The sequence below is a fragment of the Electrona antarctica genome (assembly GCF_951216825.1).
Source record: "Electrona antarctica genome assembly, chromosome: 1".
Lineage (NCBI taxonomy): Eukaryota > Metazoa > Chordata > Actinopteri > Myctophiformes > Myctophidae > Electrona > Electrona antarctica.
In genome coordinates, this window is record NC_136806.1 from 1,718,703 (window position 1) to 1,741,029 (window position 22,327).

The following is a 22,327-nucleotide window of genomic DNA, read 5'->3' on the forward strand; positions in this document are numbered from 1 at the left end:
GTACCTGTAGAATGACCCAGTGTCCCTCTCTAGCAGTGTAAAGTGGAGAAACCCTATCAGTGTACCTGTAGAATGACCCAGTGTCCCTCTCTATCAGTGTAAAGTGGAGAAACCCTATCAGTGTACCTGTAGAATGACCCAGTGTCCCTCTCTATCAGTGTAAACTGGAGAAACCCTATCAGTGTACCTGTAGAATGACCCAGTGTCCCTCTCTAGCAGTGTACCTGTAGAATGACCCAGTGTCCCTCTCTAGCAGTGTAAAGTGGAGAAACCCTATCAGTGTACCTGTAGAATGACCCAGTGTCCCTCTCTATCAGTGTAAAGTGGAGAAACCCTATCAGTGTACCTGTAGAATGACCCAGTGTCCCTCTCTAGCAGTGTAAAGTGGAGAAACCCTATCAGTGTACCTGTAGAATGACCCAGTGTCCATCTCTAGCAGTGTAAAGTGGAGAAACCCCATCAGTGTACCTGTAGAATGACCCAGTGTCCCTCTCTATCAGAGTACAGTGGAGAAACCCCATCAGTGTACCTGTAGAATGACCCAGTGTCCCTCTCTAGCAGCCTTCTCCATGGCCAGCTCAGCCACAGCCTCCTGGCCCTGACCCAGAGACACGTTGTGGAGCTTCCCCAGGTCGATGGTGAAGCCCAGCCTCCTGCCTGCAGGGGGCGACACAGAGACATGACAGGACATTAAAACTCACTCACCGACCTATGACGTCTTTTGTTGTTTTTATTGATTAACACAATCTACGCCAACAATGTTAAAAAGTCTGCCAGCCGTCCGCCTCCAGCATATGAGATTTGCGTGTGTGCGTGCGTGCGTGCGTGTGTGCGTGCGTGCGTGCGTGCGTGCGTGCGTGCGTGCGTGCGTGCGTAAGTAAGTAAGTACCCAGTGCCTCCACGTCCTTCAGGGGGTCCACCCCGGGGGACAGGATGAAGAAGACCGGAGACGACGGACCGCTCTCTCTGAAAGACTTGGAGAACTCTGTCTTCCTTCCTTCAGTGTACTGAAGACCCAGAGTCTCTGAGACAAAGTTCCTATGGAGAGAAACCCTATCAGTGTACTGGAGAGAAACCCTATCAGTGTACTGAAGACCCAGAGTCTCTGAGACAAAGTTCCTATGGAGAGAAACCCTATCAGTGTACTGGAGAGAAACCCTATCAGTGTACTGAAGACCCAGAGTCTCTGAGACAAAGTTCCTATGGAGAAAAACCCTTTCAGTGTACTGGAGAGAAACCCTATCAGTGTACTGGAGACCAAGAGTCTCTGAGACAAAGTTCCTATGGAGAGAAACCCTATCAGTGTACTGGAGAGAAACCCTATCAGTGTACTGGAGACCAAGAGTCTCTGAGACAAAGTTCCTATGGAGAAAAACCCTTTCAGTGTACTGAAGATCCAGATAAACCCTATTAGTGTACTGAAGACCCAGAGAAACCCTATCAGTGTACTGAAGACCCAGAGAAACCCTGCCAGTGTACTGGAGACCCAGAGAGTCTGAGACAAAGTTCCAATGGAGAAAAACCCTGTCAGAAACCATATAAGTGTACAGAAGAAGACCAATGTCTTTGATAGAGACAGTAGGACAATAGAACAGTAGGTGACCTCAGACAGACAGACAGACAGACAGACAGACAGACAGACAGACAGACAGACAGACAGACAGACAGACAGACAGACAGACAGACAGGCAGACACGACAGACCCGACAGACCCGACAGACCAGACAGACAGACAGACAGACAGACAGGTCACCTCAGGGCGTAGGTCATGCGGTCAGGTCTCAGTGCTCTCATCATGATGAGTTTCTGTAGAGATGTTTTGGTTTTCCATTCCTGAGGAAACCTCTCCTTCTCTGGACACTCGGACTCCACCACCTTGATGTTAAATAGACCTTATCAATAATAATAATACTACTACTACTGCTGCTGCTGCTGCTGCTACTAATAATGCTAATAATGCTAATAATAACAAGCACCTTCTTCCAGCGTTTAGGAGAGCCCTCGATGTCTCGATCCAGACCCCGGAACTCGTCTGTGAAACTCATGGTCTGCAGTTGGAGACACAAGAGGAACAGTTCAAAACCCAGTTACGTCCCGGACGGGACAGAATCCTAAACCATGTTTTGGGGTGAGTGTTCGGCACAACTGCCAATCAAAGTGAGTACTGGCCAATCACAGCGTGTCTTCTCCGGGACTTGTCAAAATGCTGCCGCATATTGTATGCAGCTCGGCGTGCACACGGTGGTCACACTGCGTGCGTGCGTGCGTGCGTGCGTGCGTGCGTGCGTGCGTGCGTGCGTGCGTGCGTGCGTGCGTGCGTGCGTGCGTGCGTGCGTGCGTGCGTGCGTGCGTGCGTGGTACCTTAATGGCGCTCCAGGAAGTGTTGGACAGGAAGTCGACGGGCGTGGCGTAGGTGTGTTCAACGTTGAAACGCAACAGGAAGTCCAGCTCTCTCATGTCGATGTCTTTACTGAGCAACAGCAGCTGCAGAACATTTTAGCCCATTTAAATAGCAGATCTACAAGCTCGCTTGTAGGTCTGCTATTTTTTAAAAATCGTGAAAATATGTATTTCAGAAAACTGGAGGATATAGAAGATTTTTTTTAAATTTCGAGGTCAGGCCCATTTAAAAAAAATCTTCTAAATCCTCCAGTTTTCTGAAATAAATATTTTCACGATTTTTCAAAAATAGCAGACCTACAAGCTCGTGTGATCTATGAGCTTGTAGATCTGTTATTTTTCGATAGCTAAAGCATAACATAATGCTAACACCAAAAGGGGTTCCCGCCCAAAATGGGTTAAAAATAATTGTTTGTGCGTGTGCACATGCTATGCATGCATGTGCAGTGTCAGTGTGTCTGTGTCTGTGTCTGTGTCTGTGTCTGTGTCTGTGTCTGTGTCTGTGTCCGTGTGTGTGTGTGTGTGTGTGTGTGTGTGTGTGTGTGTGTGTGTGTGTGTGTGTGTGTGTGTGCGTGCATGCGTGTTACCTGAAACGCCAGCTGAGCAGTGAAGGTGAGCTTGTCCCTCTCAAACAGCCCTCTGCTGATGTAGTTGAAGGTGCTGAAGGTGATGGTGTCGATGAGCGTGTTCACTCTGCTCTGAACATCGTCACAGACCGAGGCGACCTCCACAGCCTTGTGGAACACCACGTTGAAGGCCTGGTTCAAAGAAACACCGTTTTAGACTGGAGCCTTGTGGAACACCTCATAAAGACACTGTTTTAGACTGGAGCCCTGTGGAACACCTTATAAAAGACACACCGTTTTAGACTGGAGCCCTGTCAACACCTCATAAAGACACTGTTTTAGACTGGAGCCCTGTGGAACACCTCGTGAAATACACACTGTTTTAGACTGGAGCCCTGTGGAACACCTCATTAAAGACAAACTGTTTTAGACTGGAGCCCTGTGGAACACCTCATAAAGACACACTGTTTTAGACTGGAGCCCTGTGGAACACCTCATAAAGACACTGTTTTAGACTGGAGCCCTGTGGAACACCTCATGAAATACACACTGTTTTAGACTGGAGCACTGTGGAACATCTCATTAAAGACAAACTGTTTTAGACTGGAGCCCTGTGGAACACCACATAAAGACACACTGTTTTAGACTGAAGCCCTGTGGAACACCTCATAAAGACACACTGTTTCAGACTGGAGCCCTGTGGAACACCTCATTAAAGACACACTGTTTTAGACTGGAGCCCTGTGGAACACCTCATAAAGACACACTGTTTTAGACTGGAGCCCTGTGGAACACCTCATAAAGACACTGTTTTAGACTGGAGCCCTGTGGAACACCTCATTAAAGACAAACTGTTTTAGACTGGAGCCCTGTGGAACACCTCATGAAATACACAATGTTTTAGACTGGAGCCATGTGGAACACCTCATTAAAGACACGGTTTTAGACTGGAGCCCTGTGGAACACCACATAAAGACACACTGTTTTAGACTGGAGCCCTGTGGAACACCACATAAAGACACACTGTTTTAGACTGGAGCCCTGTGGAACACCTCATAAAGACACTGTTTTAGACTGGAGCCCTGTGGAACACCTCATAAAAGACACACTGTTTTAGACTGGAGCCCTGTGGAACACCTCATGAAATACACACTGTTTTAGACTGGAGCCCTGTGGAACACCTCATTAAAGAAAAACTGTTTTAGACTGGAGCCCTGTGGAACACCTCATTAAAGACAAACTGTTTTAGACTGGAGCCCTGTGGAACACCTCATAAAGACACACTGTTTTAGACTGGAGCCCTGTGGAACACCTCATGAAATACACACTGTTTTAGACTGGAGCACTGTGGAACATCTCATTAAAGACAAACTGTTTTAGACTGGAGCCCTGTGGAACACCACATAAAGACACACTGTTTTAGACTGGAGCCATGTGGAACACCTCATAAAGACACACTGTTTTAGACTGGAGCCCTGTGGAACACCTCATTAAAGACACACTGTTTTAGACTGGAGCCCTGTGGAACACCTCATGAAATACACACTGTTTTAGACTGGAGCCCTGTGGAACACCTCATAAAAGACACACTGTTTTAGACTGAAGCCCTGTGGAACACCTCGTAAAAACTGAACTGGCACATGGGGTAGTTTTTACCTTTAAACTGAACTGGTACATGGGGTAGTTTTACCTTTAAACTGAACAGGTACATTGGATAGTTTTTAACTTTAAACTGAACTGGTACATGGGGTAGTTTTACCTTTAAACTGAACTGGTACATGGGGTAGTTTTACCTTTAAGCTGAACTGGTACATGGGGTAGTTTTACCTTTAAGCTGACTGGTACATGGGGTAGTTTTTACCTTTAAGCTGAACCTGTACATGGGGTAGTTTTTACCTTTAAACTGAACTGGTACATGGGGTAGTTTTTACCTTTAAACTGAACTGGTACATGGGGTAGTTTTTACCTTTAAGCTGTACTGGGACATGGGGTAGTTTTTACCTTTAAACTGAACTGGTACATGGGGTAGTTTTACCTTTAAGCTGCACTGGTACATGGGGTAGTTTTACCTTTAAGCTGCACTGGTACATGGGGTAGTTTTACCTTTAAGCTAGACTGGTACATGGGGTAGTTTTACCTTTAAACTGAACTGGTACATGGGGTAGTTTTACCTTTAAACTGAACTGGTACATAGGGTAGTTTTACCTTTAAACTGAACTGGTACATGGGGTAGTTTTACCTTTAAACTGAACTGGTACATGGGGTAGTTTTACCTTTAAGCTGAACCTGTACATGGGGCAGTTTTTACCTTTAAACTTAACTGGTACATGGGGTAGTTTTACCTTTAAAATGAACTGGTACATGGGTAGTTTTACCTTTAAACTGAACTGGTACATGGGGTAGTTTTACCTTTAAACTGAACTGGTACATGGGGTAGTTTTACCTTTAAACTGAACTGGTACATGGGGTAGTTTTACCTTTAAACTGAACTTGTACATGGGGTAGTTTTACCTTTAAACTGAACTGGTACATGGGGTAGTTTTTACCTTTAAACTGAACTGGTACATGGGGTAGTTTTACCTTTAAACTGAACTGGTACATGGGGTAGTTTTACCTTTAAGCTGCACTGGTACATGGGGTAGTTTTACCTTTAAACTGAACTGGTACATGGGGTAGTTTTACCTTTAAACTGAACTGGTACATAGGGTAGTTTTACCTTTAAACTGAACTGGTACATGGGGTAGTTTTACCTTTAAACTGAACTGGTACATGTGGTAGTTTTACTTTTAAACTGAACTGGTACATGGGGTAGTTTTACCTTTAAACTGACTGGTACATGGGGTAGTTTTACCTTTAAGCTGAACCTGTACATGGGGTAGTTTTTACCTTTAAACTTAACTGGTACATGGGGTAGTTTTACCTTTAAACTGAACTGGTACATGGGTAGTTTTACCTTTAAACTGAACTGGTACATGGGGTAGTTTTACCTTTAAACTGAACTGGTACATGGGGTAGTTTTACCTTTAAACTGAACTGGTACATGGGGTAGTTTTACCTTTAAACTGAACTGGTACATGGGGTAGTTTTTACCTTTAAACTGAACTGGTACATGGGGTAGTTTTACCTTTAAACTGAACTGGTACATGGGGTAGTTTTACCTTTAAACTGAACTGGTACATGGGGTAGTTTTTACCTTTAAACTGAACTGGTACATGGGGTAGTTTTACCTTTAAACTGAACTGGTACATGGGGTAGTTTTTACCTTTAAACTGAACTGGTACATGGGGTAGTTTTACCTTTAAACTGAACTGGTGCATGGGTTAGTTTTACCTTTAAACTGAACTGGTACATGGGGTAGTTTTTACCTTTAAACTGAACTGGTACATGGGGCAGTTTTACCTTTAAACTGAACTGGTACATGGGGTAGTTTTACCTTTAAACTGAACTGGTACATGGGGTAGTTTTTACCTTTAAACTGAACTGGTACATGGGGTAGTTTTTACCTTTAAACTGAACTGGTACATGGGGTAGTTTTTACCTTTAAACTGAACTGGTACATGGGGTAGTTTTACCTTTAAACTGAACTGGTACATGGGGTAGTTTTACCTTTAAGCTGAACTGGTACATGGGGTAGTTTTACCTTTAAACTGAACTGGTACATAGGGTAGTTTTACCTTTAAACTGAACTGGTACATGGGGTAGTTTTACCTTTAAACTGAACTGGTACATGTGGTAGTTTTACCTTTAAACTGACTGGTACATGGGGTAGTTTTACCTTTAAGCTGAACCTGTACATGGGGTAGTTTTTACCTTTAAACTTAACTGGTACATGGGGTAGTTTTACCTTTAAACTGAACTGGTACATGGGTAGTTTTACCTTTAAACTGAACTGGTACATGGGTTAGTTTTACCTTTAAACTGAACTGGTACATGGGGTAGTTTTTACCTTTAAACTGAACTGGTACATGGGGTAGTTTTTACCTTTAAACTGAACTGGTACATGGGGTAGTTTTACCTTTAAGCTGAACTGGTACATGGGGTAGTTTTACCTTTAAACTGAACTGGTACATGGGGTAGTTTTACCTTTAAACTGAACTGGTACATGGGGTAGTTTTACCTTTAAACTGAACTGGTACATGGGGTAGTTTTACCTTTAAACTGAACTGGTACATGGGGTAGTTTTTACCTTTAAACTGAACTGGTACATGGGATAGTTTTACCTTTAAGCTGAACTGGTACATGGGGTAGTTTTACCTTTAAACTGAACTGGTACATGGGGTAGTTTTACCTTTAAACTGAACTGGTACATGGGGTAGTTTTTACCTTTAAACTGAACTGGTACATGGGGTAGTTTTACCTTTAAGCTAAACTGGTACATGGGGTAGTTTTACCTTTAAACTGAACTGGTACATGGGGTAGTTTTACCTTTAAACTGAACTGGTACATGGGGTAGTTTTACCTTTAAACTGAACTGGTACATGGGGTAGTTTTTACTTTAAACTGAACTGGTACATGGGGTAGTTTTACCTTTAAACTGAACTGGTGCATGGGTTAGTTTTACCTTTAAACTGAACTGGTACATGGGGTAGTTTTTACCTTTAAACTGAACTGGTACATGGGGTAGTTTTTACCTTTAAACTGAACTGGTTACATGGGGTAGTTTTTACCTTTAAACTGAACTGGTACATGGGGTAGTTTTACCTTTAAGCTGAACTGGTACATGGGGTAGTTTTACCTTTAAACTGAACTGGTACATGGGGTAGTTTTACCTTTAAACTGAACTGGTACATGGGGTAGTTTTACCTTTAAACTGAACTGGTACATGGGGTAGTTTTACCTTTAAACTGAACTGGTACATGGGGTTGATCTTGTTCAGGTCATTCATGATGAAATAAAGCAGAGATGCTCGTACGGCCACCGGGCGGTAGTGTTCCCTCGCCTCGTTGATCTTTACCTCGTTCCCCTTGGCCTCCAGGACCTAGGAGGTAAGGAGACAGGAGATAAGGAGACATGACACGAGATGAGGAGAGACGAGAGGAGGGGAGAGGTCTCGTTGTATCGTCTCGAGACGAAACGAGACGAGACAAAGAGACGAGATAAATCAGGACAGAGAGGTGCAGATCAGATAAATTCAATTACCAAAGCGCGCACGCACCTTAGTATATATATATATGAATAGAGACGGCACCCGGAGGAAACCCTGAGGCGAAATGGACATAGTGGCCGAATTTGGTATTGCAGCTCTGGGCCAAACTCATGAACACGCTGGTCCGTTGACTATCACGTGAACGCTGTTTCATACGTGAACGACGCTGTTTCATAGGTGAACGCGTGCAATGATAGTCAACGGCCAAGTGCGTTCAATGTGTTTGGGGCAAATCCATCCCAGAATGCACTCTGTTCCTGAGTGAAATCGCCTCATGCGCTTTTGAGCAACTTAACACAAGTGGATGGGAGGAGATATCCGGTGCCGTCTCTATTCATATATACTCTAAGGCACGCACACACACACGCACGCACACACACACCTTCATCTCTATCTCCGCGGCGGTGTGTTTGGTGGTCTCCAGCTTGTCCACCAGGAGGGTGTCTCCCAGGAAGTAGCTGTCGGCTGCAGACAGTCTGGAGAGGAGCTCGTCTTCCAGCTGCTTCAACTCGATCTTAAACATGTTCTGTTGGAGGGTCAGCTCACTCTGTGCACGCACACACGCACGCACACACGCAGGCACGTACACACACACGCACGCACGCACACACGCAGGCACGTACACGCACGCACGCACGCACGCACGCACGCACGCACGCACGCACGCACGCACGCACGCAAGCACGCACGCAAGCACGCACACACACACACACACACACACACACACGTGTTGATTTCGTCGACTAAAACTAAGTCGAAAAATGTTCGGCGACTACCTTTTTTTCCACTGACGAAAACTAAATGGGAACTAAATGAAAACTAAGCTACGATGACTAAAACTAAGACTAAATATACTGACAATTTCAAATGAAATAAAAACTAGACTAAAATGTTAGGAAGGGACTAGTGGACAAGAGATCCACTATAAGTCATCTTACAATTCGTTGCATGCTGACAATAGCAGATCTACAAGCTCACACACACACACACACGCGTGCACGCACACTTCTGTCGGACAAAAATGTCAACGTGTGTTTCCACCATAGCCCTTTCCCTTTCATCAACAGACTTCATGGTGAGAAGGACCACATGGTGGCGCTCCAACCATAGAGTATAAAGAAGGATAGAGACTGAACTGGCGCGAAGCTCCGCCCCCTCCGCTATTCATGTCAGTGGAAGTTGCTCAGTGGCGTTTTGAAGCATTCATGCAACCTTTATTTAAATAAAAAAAGAGACCATTGAGGGAACCCCTCATTTACAATGATGCCGACATTACATACAAAAAAACAGTAATACAACAACAATATTAGTTACAACAAACCGTTAATACAATTATATATTCAGCAATCAGTTAAAACAGCAACATACAGGTGATGGACGGTTATTGAGTACATTTCTAAAATGACCAATTGATGCCAGGGTATTAGGTTTAAGTTCTTGTTGCAAGATATTCCAAGAATCAGGTGCACCGATGCTGAAAGCAGCCTTTCCAAGTTCAGAGTTGGCAAAAGGGACCAGAAGGCCTAGCACCCGGAAGAACCGTCTCAAAAGGGACCAGAAGGCCTAGCACCCGGAAGAACCGTCTCAAAAGGGACCAGAAGGCCTAAACGAGCACCCGGAAGAACCGTCTCAGAACGTCTATACTTCCGCATTTGACCACCAAATTTTGGTGGTCAAATGCGGAAGTGCAACCTAGCGCTCAATGTTAAAGCCCAGCTGCACGGGGTTTCCCGGTCATGCATCCACGGGTCCACCTGCAGTCCCTCCTCTTACCACTAGGGCCCAGTGCCTCAACGTTGTATAGGGGGCGGTACCTTAAAGTGCTCCAGGTCGGGTCTCTCCTGGTTGACGACCTGCGCCAGCAGCTGGTCCTCGAGGCCGTCGCGCGTCACGGTGAAGTTGATCAGGGTGGTCTGGGCCTGGATCTCTGGCTTGTAGTGAGGGTTGGCCAGCTTGGTGTGCAGGATGAGGCGGAAGGACGGGTTGAAGTAGCACTCCTTATCTCCCACCTTTATGTAGCTGTTAGGACACAAATATAACCTTTATGTAGCTGCAAGGACACCAATATAACCTTTATGTAGCTGCTAGGACACCAATATAACCTTTATGTAGCTGTTAGGACACAAATATAACCTTTATGTAGCTGTTAGGACACCAATATAACCTTTATGTAGCTGCAAGGACATAAATATAACCTTGATGTTGCTGCAAGGACATAAATATAACCTTTATGTAGCTGCAAGGACACCAATATAACCTGTATGTAGCTGTTAGGACACCAATATAACCTTTATGTAGCTGTTAGGACACAGATATAACCTTTATGTAGCTGTTAGGACACCAATAGAACCTTTATGTAGCTGCAAGGACACCAATATAACCTTTATGTAGCTGTTAGGACACCAATATAACCTTTATGTAGCTGTTAGGACACCAATATAACCTTTATGTAGCTGTTAGGACACCAATATAACCTTTATGTAGCTGCAAGGACACCAATAGAACCTTTATGTAGCTGCAAGGACACAAATATAACCTTTATGTAGCTGTTAGGAGTCCTAACAGCTACATAAAGGTTATATTTTAACCTGTATGTATGTGTCCTAACTTAGGACACATACATACAGGTTAAAATATAACCTTTATGTAGCTGTTAGGACACTGGATACAGGTTACCATTTACAATGTAGTCATTAATTACCTGCCCTTCTTAATGGTGTGTCTCCCCAGCAGGGGGTCTATGACGGGGTCAAAGGTCTCCTCCAGGTTCTCAATGAGGACGGTGTCGCCCGAGACCACGGCCTGTTCGATGATGTCCACATACCTGTTAGCATGTTTATAACATGTTATAACATGTTCAATGACGTCTACATACCTATTAGCATGTTCAGAACATGTTCATTTATTCTTAATTACTATTGCCTATATAAAGCAAAATAAAGGAAGAAAAAAAACACTTTGAGAAGTGTTAGGGGTTTGAGAATCACTGACATAGAAACAGGTTTTGTCATGAAACTGATTTAGAAGACATTATCCCCCAGGAGGAAGTCACTAATGTTGCTCTGGAGAGGGAGGTCTGGAACACTCTGGTGGAGCTGTTGCCCCCGCGACCCGACTACGGATAAGCGATTGAAGATGGATGGATGGATGGATGTATATAATCTGGTCTCTCTCACCCTTTCTGCCCCAGACTGACCACCTTCAGAGCGTTGCCGTAGCGACTCTTGATCCACTTGATGCCCTGCAGCTGAGGGTCGATGAGGAGGGGCCAGCGCTCACCTGGGGGGTGCACGCACGCACAAATGCACGCACGCGTGCACGCACGCACGCACGCACATGCGCACACACACACAGTTAATAAGTATGCTAGTGTTCTGAGTGGACATTATTATATGGGCTCTATTTTCGTCAATGCTAAACCCCTAAAACTTTTTTTTTACTACTTTGAAAATAATCTTTGAATAGTTCAACTAGCTGATATATACAACAACATGTTGTTGTGAGCTTGTGGATCGGCTATTTTAACTATTCACAAATGTTTTTCACAATAGTAAAAAAAGCAAAAAAGCAAAGTAGTTTAGGAATAAGGGGTTTAGCATGGACGAAAATATAGGCCCTTGTCTCCATGCATAAGGTGTATATAATGATGTTGAATAAGGGATATAAGGCATAATTACAGTTAATAAGGTGTATATAATAAGGTGTATATTAGGTGAATAAGGGATATAAGGTATAATGAGTTAATAAGGTACGGTGTAGATGAGGTGAATAAGGGATATAAGGTATAATTACCGTTAATAAGGTGTATATAATAAGGTGTATATGATGTGAATAAGGGATATAAGGTATCATTACAGTTAATAAGGTGTATATAATAAGGTATAGATGAGGTGAATAAGGGATATAAGGTATAATTACCGTTAATAAGGTGTATATAATAAGGTGTATATGATGTGAATAAGGGATATAAGGTATCATTACAGTTAATAAGGTGTATATAATAAGGTGTAGATGAGGTAAATAAGGTAAATAAGGACTAACAGTTAATAAGGATGGTAGCGTTCTGAGTGGACATCTTGTCTCCATGTATAAGGTGTATATAATAAGGTGTATATGAGGTGAATAAGGTAAATAAGGACTAACAGTTAATAAGGATGGTAGCGTTCTGAGTGGACATCTTGTCTCCAGGCAGACCCTCGTTGTTCCACTGAGCCACGGTGGCGTCGTCTGTCATCATCGACACCGGGTCTAACTCACCCGTCATGGGGACAGGGACCTGGGGAGAGACAGACAGGTGGCGCTGAGAGACAGACAGGCACCTGAAGAGAGACAGACAGGCGGCGCTGAGGAGAGACAGACAGGCGGCGCTGAGAGACAGACAGGCTGTGGGTCTAACTCACCCGTCATGGGGACGGGTACCTGGGGAGAGACAGACAGGTGGCGCTGAGAGACAGACAGGCACCTGAAGAGAGACAGACAGGCTGTGGGTCTAACTCACCCGTCATGGGGACGGGTACCTGGGGAGAGACAGACAGGTGGCGCTGAGAGACAGACAGGCACCTGAAGAGAGACAGACAGGCTGTGTGAGAGACAGACAGGCACCTGAGGAGAGACAGACAGGCAGCGCTGAGAGACAGACAGGTACCTGAGGAGAGACAGACAGGCAGCGCTGAGAGACAGACAGGTACCTGAGGAGAGACAGACAGGGACCTGAGGAGAGACAGACAGGCGGCGCTGAGGAGAGACAGACAGGCGGCGCTGAGAGACAGACAGGTACCTGAGGAGAGACAGACAGGCAGCGCTGAGAGACAGGCGGGTACCTGAGGAGAGACAGACAGGGACCTGAGGAGAGACAGACAGGCGGCGCTGAGAGACAGACAGGTACCTGAGGAGAGACAGACAGGGACCTGAGGAGAGAGAGACAGGTACCTGAGAGGAGAGACAGACAGGTACCTGAGGAGAGACAGACAGGCAGCGCTGAGAGACAGACGGGTACCTGAGTAGAGACAGACAGGGACCTGAGGAGAGACAGACAGGGACCTGAGGAGAGAGAGACAGGCGGCGCTGAGAGACAGACAGGTACCTGAGGAGAGACAGACAGGCAGCGCTGAGAGACAGACAGGTTGACAGACAGGCTGTGTGAGAGACAGACAGGCTGTGTCAACATATTTTCAGACGGGGGTCGGCGGACAATTACATACTGTATAATTCTATTCAATTACATACTGTATAATTCTTGGGCTGATTGACATGCATGGTATGAAAACCACTGACACATAGAAACACGGGGTTTTTCAGAAAACTTTCCATGCCATACCGGAAGGCAGCATTCAGTAGAATTGCTTTTTTTCCGAAGTCTCCTGAACTTGAACACATTATTTTGCGTTGAACAAATTTGTTTAGAAATCCATGTCGTTACGCCTGCATCTCCACTAGCTAAGAAAGTAGCTTGTAGATCTGCTATTTTTGTCCAAAAGTGTCCTCTTACGGGATTTCAGCCCCTGCATCTCTAAAACTCTCTGTACGTCCCTGATCTAAAGGTGATCTAAAGGTGATCTAACTGTGTTCTAAAGGTTCTTCTAACCTTCTGGTTCCGTAGGAACGGCATCCACAGGTTGTCCAGAAGCTCTCATAAAGGTTCTAAAGATGTTCTAAAGGGTCCTAACCTTCTGGTTCCGTAGGAACGGCATCCACAGGTTGTCCAGCAGCTCTCTTAAAGGTTCTAAAGGTTCTCCTAACCTTCTGGTTCCGTAGGAACGGCATCCACAGGTTGTCCAGAAGCTCTCTGCGGTACTTCTTGGAGAAGGAGCCAGCGTAGGAGATGAAGGCAGCGGTCAGCAGGAGGTCTCCACACAGCGTCTCCTCCTGCTCGTGGTACTGAGCCACGGAGTGGGCCCAGCGCACGTTCTCACTCTGAGGGACGCACGCACGCACCACACACACACACACACACACACACACACACACACACACACACACACACACACACACACACACACACACACACACACACACACACACACACACACACACACACACACACACACACACACTCGGCTTAATTTGCGATGCACATCAGATGCACTTGTCTGTCGTTTAACTGCAACATGGTACTTATAATGTGATGTCGTCCAGATTGGCCAGCTTAGTGACCACACCCACCTCCAGGCCACACCCACCTGCAGGGTGTGGCCTGAGAGAGAGTTGCGTCATCGAGGGGCATAAACTCTAGTCTACGGACCCCCATTTAATGGCACCTCTATCTCTGGGACCTCAATCAATGTTAATTTAACTCTGAGAGTGTACAAAATGGAACCAAACAGACCCATAAGGGTCCATTTGGTTCTATCATTTAGCTGGGGACCCCCTGGAACTCTCTCAAGGACCCCTATGGGTCCCCGGACCCCACTTTGGGAACCACTGAAGATGACACTTTGGCCGTCACTTCTTCAAGGTGTTGTTTGAAGGAAGAGTGTTCTATCCAGACGTACACCAGGGTACCCCAAGGTACCCCAAGGTACCACCAAGGTACCCCAAGGTACCACCAAGGTACCACCACGGTACCACCAAGGTACCCCAAGGTACCACCAAGGTACCACCACGGTACCACCAAGGTACCACCAAGGTACCCCAAGGTACCCCAAGGTACCACCAAGGTACCCCAAGGTACCACCAAGGTACCACCACGGTACCACCAAGGTACCACCAAGGTACCCCAAGGTACCACCACGGTACCACCAGGGTACCACCAAGGTACCCCAAGGTACCACCACGGTACCACCAAGGTACCACCAAGGTACCCCAAGGTACCACCACGGTACCACCAGGGTACCACCAAGGTACCCCAAGGTACCACCACGGTACCACCACGGTACCACCAAGGTACCACCAAGGTACCACCACGGTACCACCACGGTACCACCAAGGTACCCCAAGGTACCCCAAGGTACCACCAAGGTACCCCGCGGTACCACCAAGGTACCACCAAGGTACCCCAAGGTACCCCGTGGTACCACCAAGGTACCCCAAGGTACCACCAAGGTACCACCAAGGTACCCCAAGGTACCACCACTGTACCACCAGGGTACCACCAAGGTACCACCAAGGTACCCCGTGGTACCACCAAGGTAGCACCAAGGTACCACCAAGGTACCACCAGGGTACCACCAGGGTACCACCAAGGTACCACCAAGGTACCCCAAGGTACCCCAAGGTACCACCAGGGTACCACCAAGGTACGACCAGGGTACCACCAAGGTACCACCAAGGTACCACCACGGTACCACCAGGGTACCACCAGGGTACCACCAAGGTACCACCAAGGTACCACCAAGGTACCACCAGGGTACCACCAAGGTACCACCAAGGTACCACCAGGGTACCACCAGGGTACCACCAAGGTACCACCAAGGTACCACCAGGGTACCACCAAGGTATCCCGCGGTACCACCAAGGTACCACCAGGGTACCACCAAGGTACCACCAAGGTACCACCAAGGTACCACCAAGGTACCACCAAGGTACCACCAGGGTACCACCAAGGTACCACCAGGGTACCACCAAGGTACCACCAGGGTACCACCAAGGTACCACCAAGGTACCACCAAGGTACCACCAGGGTACCACCAAGGTAACACCAAGGTACCACCAAGGTAACACCAGGGTACCACCAAGGTACCACCAGGGTACCCCGCGGTACCACAAAGGTACCCCAATGTACCACCAGGGTACCACCAAGGTACCACCAAGGTACCACAAAGGTACCACCAAGGTACCACCAAGGTACCACCAGGGTACCACCAAGGTAAAACCAAGGTACCACCAAGGTACCACCAGGGTACCACCAAGGTACCACCAAGGTACCACCAAGGTACCACCAGGGTACCACCAGGGTACCACCAAGGTACCACCAGGGTACCACCAGGGTACCACCAAGGTACCACCAAGGTACCGCGGGGCAAGTTGGAACCTTTGACCAGTCGATTGGCCACACCCACCTCCAGGCCCTTGACCAGCCGATTGGCCAGCTCGATGGTCTTGTTGGTGAGGTTAACCTCTTCCTGACAGCGGAGCTTCTCCGAGATGGCCTTGGAGTAGGAGGCGGTCAGACTGTCCAGACTACCGTCCAGTTCCTGGAGAGAGAGACCTTATGTTATACTAGAGAGAGAGAGAGAGAGTAGGAGGCGGTCAGACTGTCCAGACTACCGTCCAGTTCCTGGAGAGAGAGACCTTATGTTATACTAGAGAGAGAGAGAGAGAGAGTAGGAGGTGGTCAGACTGTCCAGACTACCGTCCAGTTACCTTATGTTTACTATAGAGAGAGAGACCTTATGTTTATTATAGAGAGAGAGAGAGAGAGAGAGAGTAGGAGGCGGTCAGACTGTCCAGACTGGTGTCTAGTTCCTGGAGAGAGAGACCTTATGTTATACTAGAGAGAGAGAGAGAGAGAGAGAGAGAGAGAGAGAGAGAGAGAGAGAGAGAGAGAGAGAGTAGTATGTAGAATGGCTACAGTTCAATACCCTGATACCCAAACTGCTACGAAGCACTACAGCTGTCTCTCGGCTCACTAGGGGGGGTTACACCGTTTTTCCTGAAAAACGCATTCAGTCTGCAAGGACCTTTTTGTTTACATCAAGGTCCTCCATTTTCAATTCATCAGAACATACAGACCTACAAATATAATAATATTAGGTGCCAGTTTTGAATTGCATTCGTCCGTAAGTACTAGGGAGTCTATGGATTCACTGTTCCTACCAATTCGCTGTTGTTATAGGATGGAAATTAATTTAAACCCTTGTTTGAGACAAATCTGGGTTGCACGTGGTGTGTTGAGAGGGACAGAGAGGGACAGAGTGCAGGTGTGTGCGTGTGCGTGTGTGTGTGTGTGTCTCACATTGAGTTTCTTCCTGATCACGTCCAGTTTGTCAGCAGCCTCGGCCAGATCAGCGTTGGCCTGAAACAGACTCATCCTCTTCACCTCCACCTCACACAGAACCTGCACCGTGCGCGCGCACACGCGCACGCACACGCACACGCACACGCACACACACACACACACACACACACACACACACACACACACAGGTCATTCTCTTTACCTCTACTTTTTTGTTAGAAGCAGTGAAATATAGGGAAAACAGTTAGCCAAAACCAAGGGTGGAAAGTAGCTATTGAGCTGTGTTTTAAAAAAAAGGTCTGGTGGTAGTTTGTTCCAGGCCGTCGGCCCCTAGAAGCAGAAAGCTGCTTCACTGTGTGTTTATTCCAGGCCGTCGGCCCCTAGAAGCAGAAAGCTGCTTCACTGTGTGTTTATTCCAGGCCGTCGGCCCCTAGAAGCAGAAAGCTGCTTCACTGTGTGTTTATTCCAGGCCGTCGGCCCCTAGAAGCAGAAAGCTGCTTCAATGTGTGTTTGTTCCAGGCCGTCGGCCCCTAGAAGCAGAAAGCTGCTTCACTGTGTGTTTATTCCAGGCCGTCGGCCCCTAGAAGCAGAAAGCTGCTTCACTGTGTGTTTGTTCCAGGCCGTCGGCCCCTAGAAGCAGAAAGCTGCTTCACTGTGTGTTTATTCCAGGCCGTCGGCCCCTAGAAGCAGAAAGCTGCTTCACTGTGTCTTTAGACTCCTCCATTAGGCCAAGAGGAGGAGCTGAGGGTCTACAGGCACTGTGTGTTTAGACTCCTCCATTAGGCCAAGAGGAGGAGCTGAGGGTCTACAGGCACTGTGTGTTTAGACTCCTCCATTAGGCAGCAGTGGAGGATCTGAGGGTCAGGCGGCCGTGTAGGGCAGTGGTTCCCAAACGTTTTCATGTTAAGGACCCCCAAAATGATACTCATTATTGCGGACCCCCCTTTGAAAATAGTTAGTGATAGGTGGTGCGTGCGTGCATGCGTGCGTGCGTGTGCGTGCGCATACTCACAAAGATCTGTCCAGGGCAGCAGTAGAGATGGAGAGAAACACAACACAATGTTTACACATTACAGAAGGAACACTTCAACTGTTTTCAAACTATCTTCAGATTCTTCACATAATGTGCGTGCGTGCGTGCGTGCGTGCGTGCATGCGTGCGTGCATGCGTGCGTGTGCGCGCCCACCTCGTGGAAGCGTATCATGTTGATGACCCAGGCACAGAGGCCGGCCGCGGCCGAGGATTTGTGTCGCACGAACTCGGGGTTGAACTCGGGGTCGCTGAGGTACTCGTCTCTGACGCAGCGGACCGTCGCCTCGGGGATGTGCTCCTTATCGAAGGTCACCAGGTTCTGGAGGAACTCGTCCACCTAGAGGTGAAAGGTCAAGAGGTTAAAGGTCAGGGTCGGGATGTGCTCTTTATCGAAGGTCACCAGGTTCTGGAGGAACTCGTCCACCTAGAGGTGAAAGGTCAAGAGGTTAAAGGTCAGGGTCGGGGGATGTGCTCCTTATCGAAGGTCACCAGCAGATAGGGTTTAGCCGGGCTAACCCCCATAATCTGTGGGCGGCTGTGGCTCAGGAGGTAGAGCAGGTCATCCAATGATCCGTGGGTCGGCGGTTCAAATCCTGGCTCCTCCTGTCCACATGTGGAATGTCCTTCTTAGTCGATTTAGTCGACTAAAACACATTTTAGTCGACTAAATCATCTTATAGTCGACTAACATCTCATGACATTCGGTTAGAACACATTCCAGGTGACTAAAATTTGACTAAAACTAAGTGAAAACTATTCAAGGGACTAATGACTAAAACTAAAATAGAAATGTTCTGCCAAAAACAACACTGGTAGGGTGTGGGACTAGGACTAGGACTAGGACAGTTAGGACGTAGGACCAAACAGCCCGTTTGTTTGGAGGTACACGGCTCCACTTTTTCCAAAAAGTGTAAAGTATCATGCTTTTTTGTGGGCACGCCCACCAGTTCATTAAGTATGCCTGGTTTGCCTGGTGGGCGGTGATGGGTGGTGAGTGGTGATCCACCTGAACTGAAGCCGCACCCACAGCTGTAGTTGTATGATAAAGGGGGAGGGGTTATGGGAGGGGCTGATAGTGTGATGTCACTATATTACTGTTCATTTCATTGGGCCGTTTGACTGTCAAGGGTTCAGCCTCCAGGAAGAAACCCTAAATACAAAGTTATTACACCATTGCACATACAAAACGACTCCAGGGTGTCTAATGAAAGTACTGTCACCTCATAGACACATGAACAACTGGAAAACTACAACAATTGTGGCACTCCATCTTTAAGGGTCAGGGTTCTGGGGGTCAAGCCAGGGTTAGAGGAAGGGGTCAGGGGTCACCTTGCTCATCACCATCTTGGCAGCCTTCCAGCTGCGGTCTTTGGGGATCTTCCCCGGAGGAGACATGAGAACCAGGACGGCTGCCGACACGTTAGCCACGATGGAGGGAGGGTTGGGGAAGGTCCGCAGCTCTGTGAGGTTCATCTGGAGAGGCACGCACACAGACACACGTTAGCCACGATGGAGGGAGGGTTGGGGAAGGTCCGCAGCTCTGTGAGGTTCATCTGGAGAGGCACGCACACAGACACACGTTAGCCACGATGGAGGGAGGGTTGGGGAAGGTCCGCAGCTCTGTGAGGTTCATCTGGAGAGGATAGACACGTTAGCCACGATGGAGGGAGGGTTGGGGAAGGTCCGCAGCTCTGTGAGGTTCATCTGGAGAGGAACGACACGTTAGCCACGATGGAGGGAGGGTTGGGGAAGGTCCGCAGCTCTGTGAGGTTCATCTGGAGAGGCACGCACACAGACACACGTTAGCCACGATGGAGGGAGGGTTGGGGAAGGTCCGCAGCTCTGTGAGGTTCATCTGGAGAGGCACGCACACAGACACACGTTAGCCACGATGGAGGGAGGGTTGGGGAAGGTCCGCAGCTCTGTGAGGTTCATCTGGAGAGGCACGCACACAGACACACGTTAGCCACGATGGAGGGAGGGTTGGGGAAGGTCCGCAGCTCTGTGAGGTTCATCTGGAGAGGCACGCACACAGACACACGTTAGCCACGATGGAGGGAGGGTTGGGGAAGGTCCGCAGCTCTGTGAGGTTCATCTGGAGAGGGACGCACACAGACACACGTTAGCCACGATGGAGGGAGGGTTGGGGAAGGTCCGCAGCTCTGTGAGGTTCATCTGGAGAGGCACGCACACAGACATAGAACAATAGAACAACACGTTAGCCACGATGGAGGGAGGGTTGGGGAAGGTCCGCAGCTCTGTGAGGTTCATCTGGAGAGGATAGACACGTTAGCCACGATGGAGGGAGGGTTGGGGAAGGTCCGCAGCTCTGTGAGGTTCATCTGGAGAGGAACGACACGTTAGCCACGATGGAGGGAGGGTTGGGGAAGGTCCGCAGCTCTGTGAGGTTCATCTGGAGAGGCACGCACACAGACACACGTTAGCCACGATGGAGGGAGGGTTGGGGAAGGTCCGCAGCTCTGTGAGGTTCATCTGGAGAGGCACGCACACAGACACACGTTAGCCACGATGGAGGGAGGGTTGGGGAAGGTCCGCAGCTCTGTGAGGTTCATCTGGAGAGGCACGCACACAGACACACGTTAGCCACGATGGAGGGAGGGTTGGGGAAGGTCCGCAGCTCTGTGAGGTTCATCTGGAGAGGCACGCACACAGACACACGTTAGCCACGATGGAGGGAGGGTTGGGGAAGGTCCGCAGCTCTGTGAGGTTCATCTGGAGAGGGACGCACACAGACACACGTTAGCCACGATGGAGGGAGGGTTGGGGAAGGTCCGCAGCTCTGTGAGGTTCATCTGGAGAGGCACGCACACAGACATAGAACAATAGAACAACACGTTAGCCACGATGGAGGGAGGGTTGGGGAAGGTCCGCAGCTCTGTGAGGTTCATCTGGAGAGGCACGCACACAGACACACGTTAGCCACGATGGAGGGAGGGTTGGGGAAGGTCCGCAGCTCTGTGAGGTTCATCTGGAGAGGCACGCACACAGACACACGTTAGCCACGATGGAGGGAGGGTTGGGGAAGGTCCGCAGCTCTGTGAGGTTCATCTGGAGAGGCACGCACACAGACACACGTTAGCCACGATGGAGGGAGGGTTGGGGAAGGTCCGCAGCTCTGTGAGGTTCATCTGGAGAGGCACGCACACAGACACACGTTAGCCACGATGGAGGGAGGGTTGGGGAAGGTCCGCAGCTCTGTGAGGTTCATCTGGAGAGGGACGCACACAGACACACGTTAGCCACGATGGAGGGAGGGTTGGGGAAGGTCCGCAGCTCTGTGAGGTTCATCTGGAGAGGCACGCACACAGACATAGAACAATAGAACAACACGTTAGCCACGATGGAGGGAGGGTTGGGGAAGGTCCGCAGCTCTGTGAGGTTCATCTGGAGAGGATAGACACGTTAGCCACGATGGAGGGAGGGTTGGGGAAGGTCCGCAGCTCTGTGAGGTTCATCTGGAGAGGAACGACACGTTAGCCACGATGGAGGGAGGGTTGGGGAAGGTCCGCAGCTCTGTGAGGTTCATCTGGAGAGGCACGCACACAGACACACGTTAGCCACGATGGAGGGAGGGTTGGGGAAGGTCCGCAGCTCTGTGAGGTTCATCTGGAGAGGCACGCACACAGACACACGTTAGCCACGATGGAGGGAGGGTTGGGGAAGGTCCGCAGCTCTGTGAGGTTCATCTGGAGAGGCACGCACACAGACACACGTTAGCCACGATGGAGGGAGGGTTGGGGAAGGTCCGCAGCTCTGTGAGGTTCATCTGGAGAGGCACGCACACAGACATAGAACAATAGAACAACACGTTAGCCACGATGGAGGGAGGGTTGGGGAAGGTCCGCAGCTCTGTGAGGTTCATCTGGAGAGGCACGTACACAGACATAGAACAATAGAACAACACGTTAGCCACGATGGAGGGAGGGTTGGGGAAGGTCCGCAGCTCTGTGAGGTTCATCTGGAGAGGCACGCACACAGGCGCACACACATTGTAAATGGTAAAGGGTGCATTTATATAGTTCCTTTATCCAAGGCGCTTTACATAGATTGTTAGCCACGGGTGTGTTCAATGCTGCAGTCATTTATCAGACGCTCTTAATCCAGAGTGATTTACAGTAAGCAAGAACAACACATGGTGATACATCACATACAGAGAAATAGAACAATAGAACAACACATGGTGATACATCACATACATAGAAACAGAACAACTAGAACAACACATGGTGATACATCACATACATAGACATAGAACAATAGAACAA

At 48.3% G+C, this 22,327-nt stretch overlaps 1 protein-coding gene across 1 annotated transcript in view; it reads right to left on the bottom strand.

Moving 5' to 3' along the window:
- The window catches only part of dnah9l (dynein, axonemal, heavy polypeptide 9 like), a gene marked incomplete at its 5' end in the record, with an annotated part of 234,184 nt that overhangs the window by 34,343 nt on the left and 177,514 nt on the right, over positions 1 to 22,327 (bottom strand). The window contains 17 exons of the mRNA XM_079507118.1: positions 530 to 657; positions 890 to 1,038; positions 1,754 to 1,875; positions 1,977 to 2,048; positions 2,362 to 2,484; positions 2,988 to 3,158; positions 7,804 to 7,944; positions 8,495 to 8,659; positions 9,927 to 10,131; positions 10,814 to 10,936; positions 11,289 to 11,391; positions 12,256 to 12,388; positions 13,852 to 14,025; positions 16,110 to 16,244; positions 17,006 to 17,107; positions 18,196 to 18,378; positions 19,371 to 19,514. Coding sequence (XP_079363244.1) covers positions 530 to 657; positions 890 to 1,038; positions 1,754 to 1,875; positions 1,977 to 2,048; positions 2,362 to 2,484; positions 2,988 to 3,158; positions 7,804 to 7,944; positions 8,495 to 8,659; positions 9,927 to 10,131; positions 10,814 to 10,936; positions 11,289 to 11,391; positions 12,256 to 12,388; positions 13,852 to 14,025; positions 16,110 to 16,244; positions 17,006 to 17,107; positions 18,196 to 18,378; positions 19,371 to 19,514 — 2,373 coding nt within the window. The remainder of the gene's footprint in view (positions 1 to 529; positions 658 to 889; positions 1,039 to 1,753; positions 1,876 to 1,976; positions 2,049 to 2,361; positions 2,485 to 2,987; positions 3,159 to 7,803; positions 7,945 to 8,494; positions 8,660 to 9,926; positions 10,132 to 10,813; positions 10,937 to 11,288; positions 11,392 to 12,255; positions 12,389 to 13,851; positions 14,026 to 16,109; positions 16,245 to 17,005; positions 17,108 to 18,195; positions 18,379 to 19,370; positions 19,515 to 22,327) is intronic.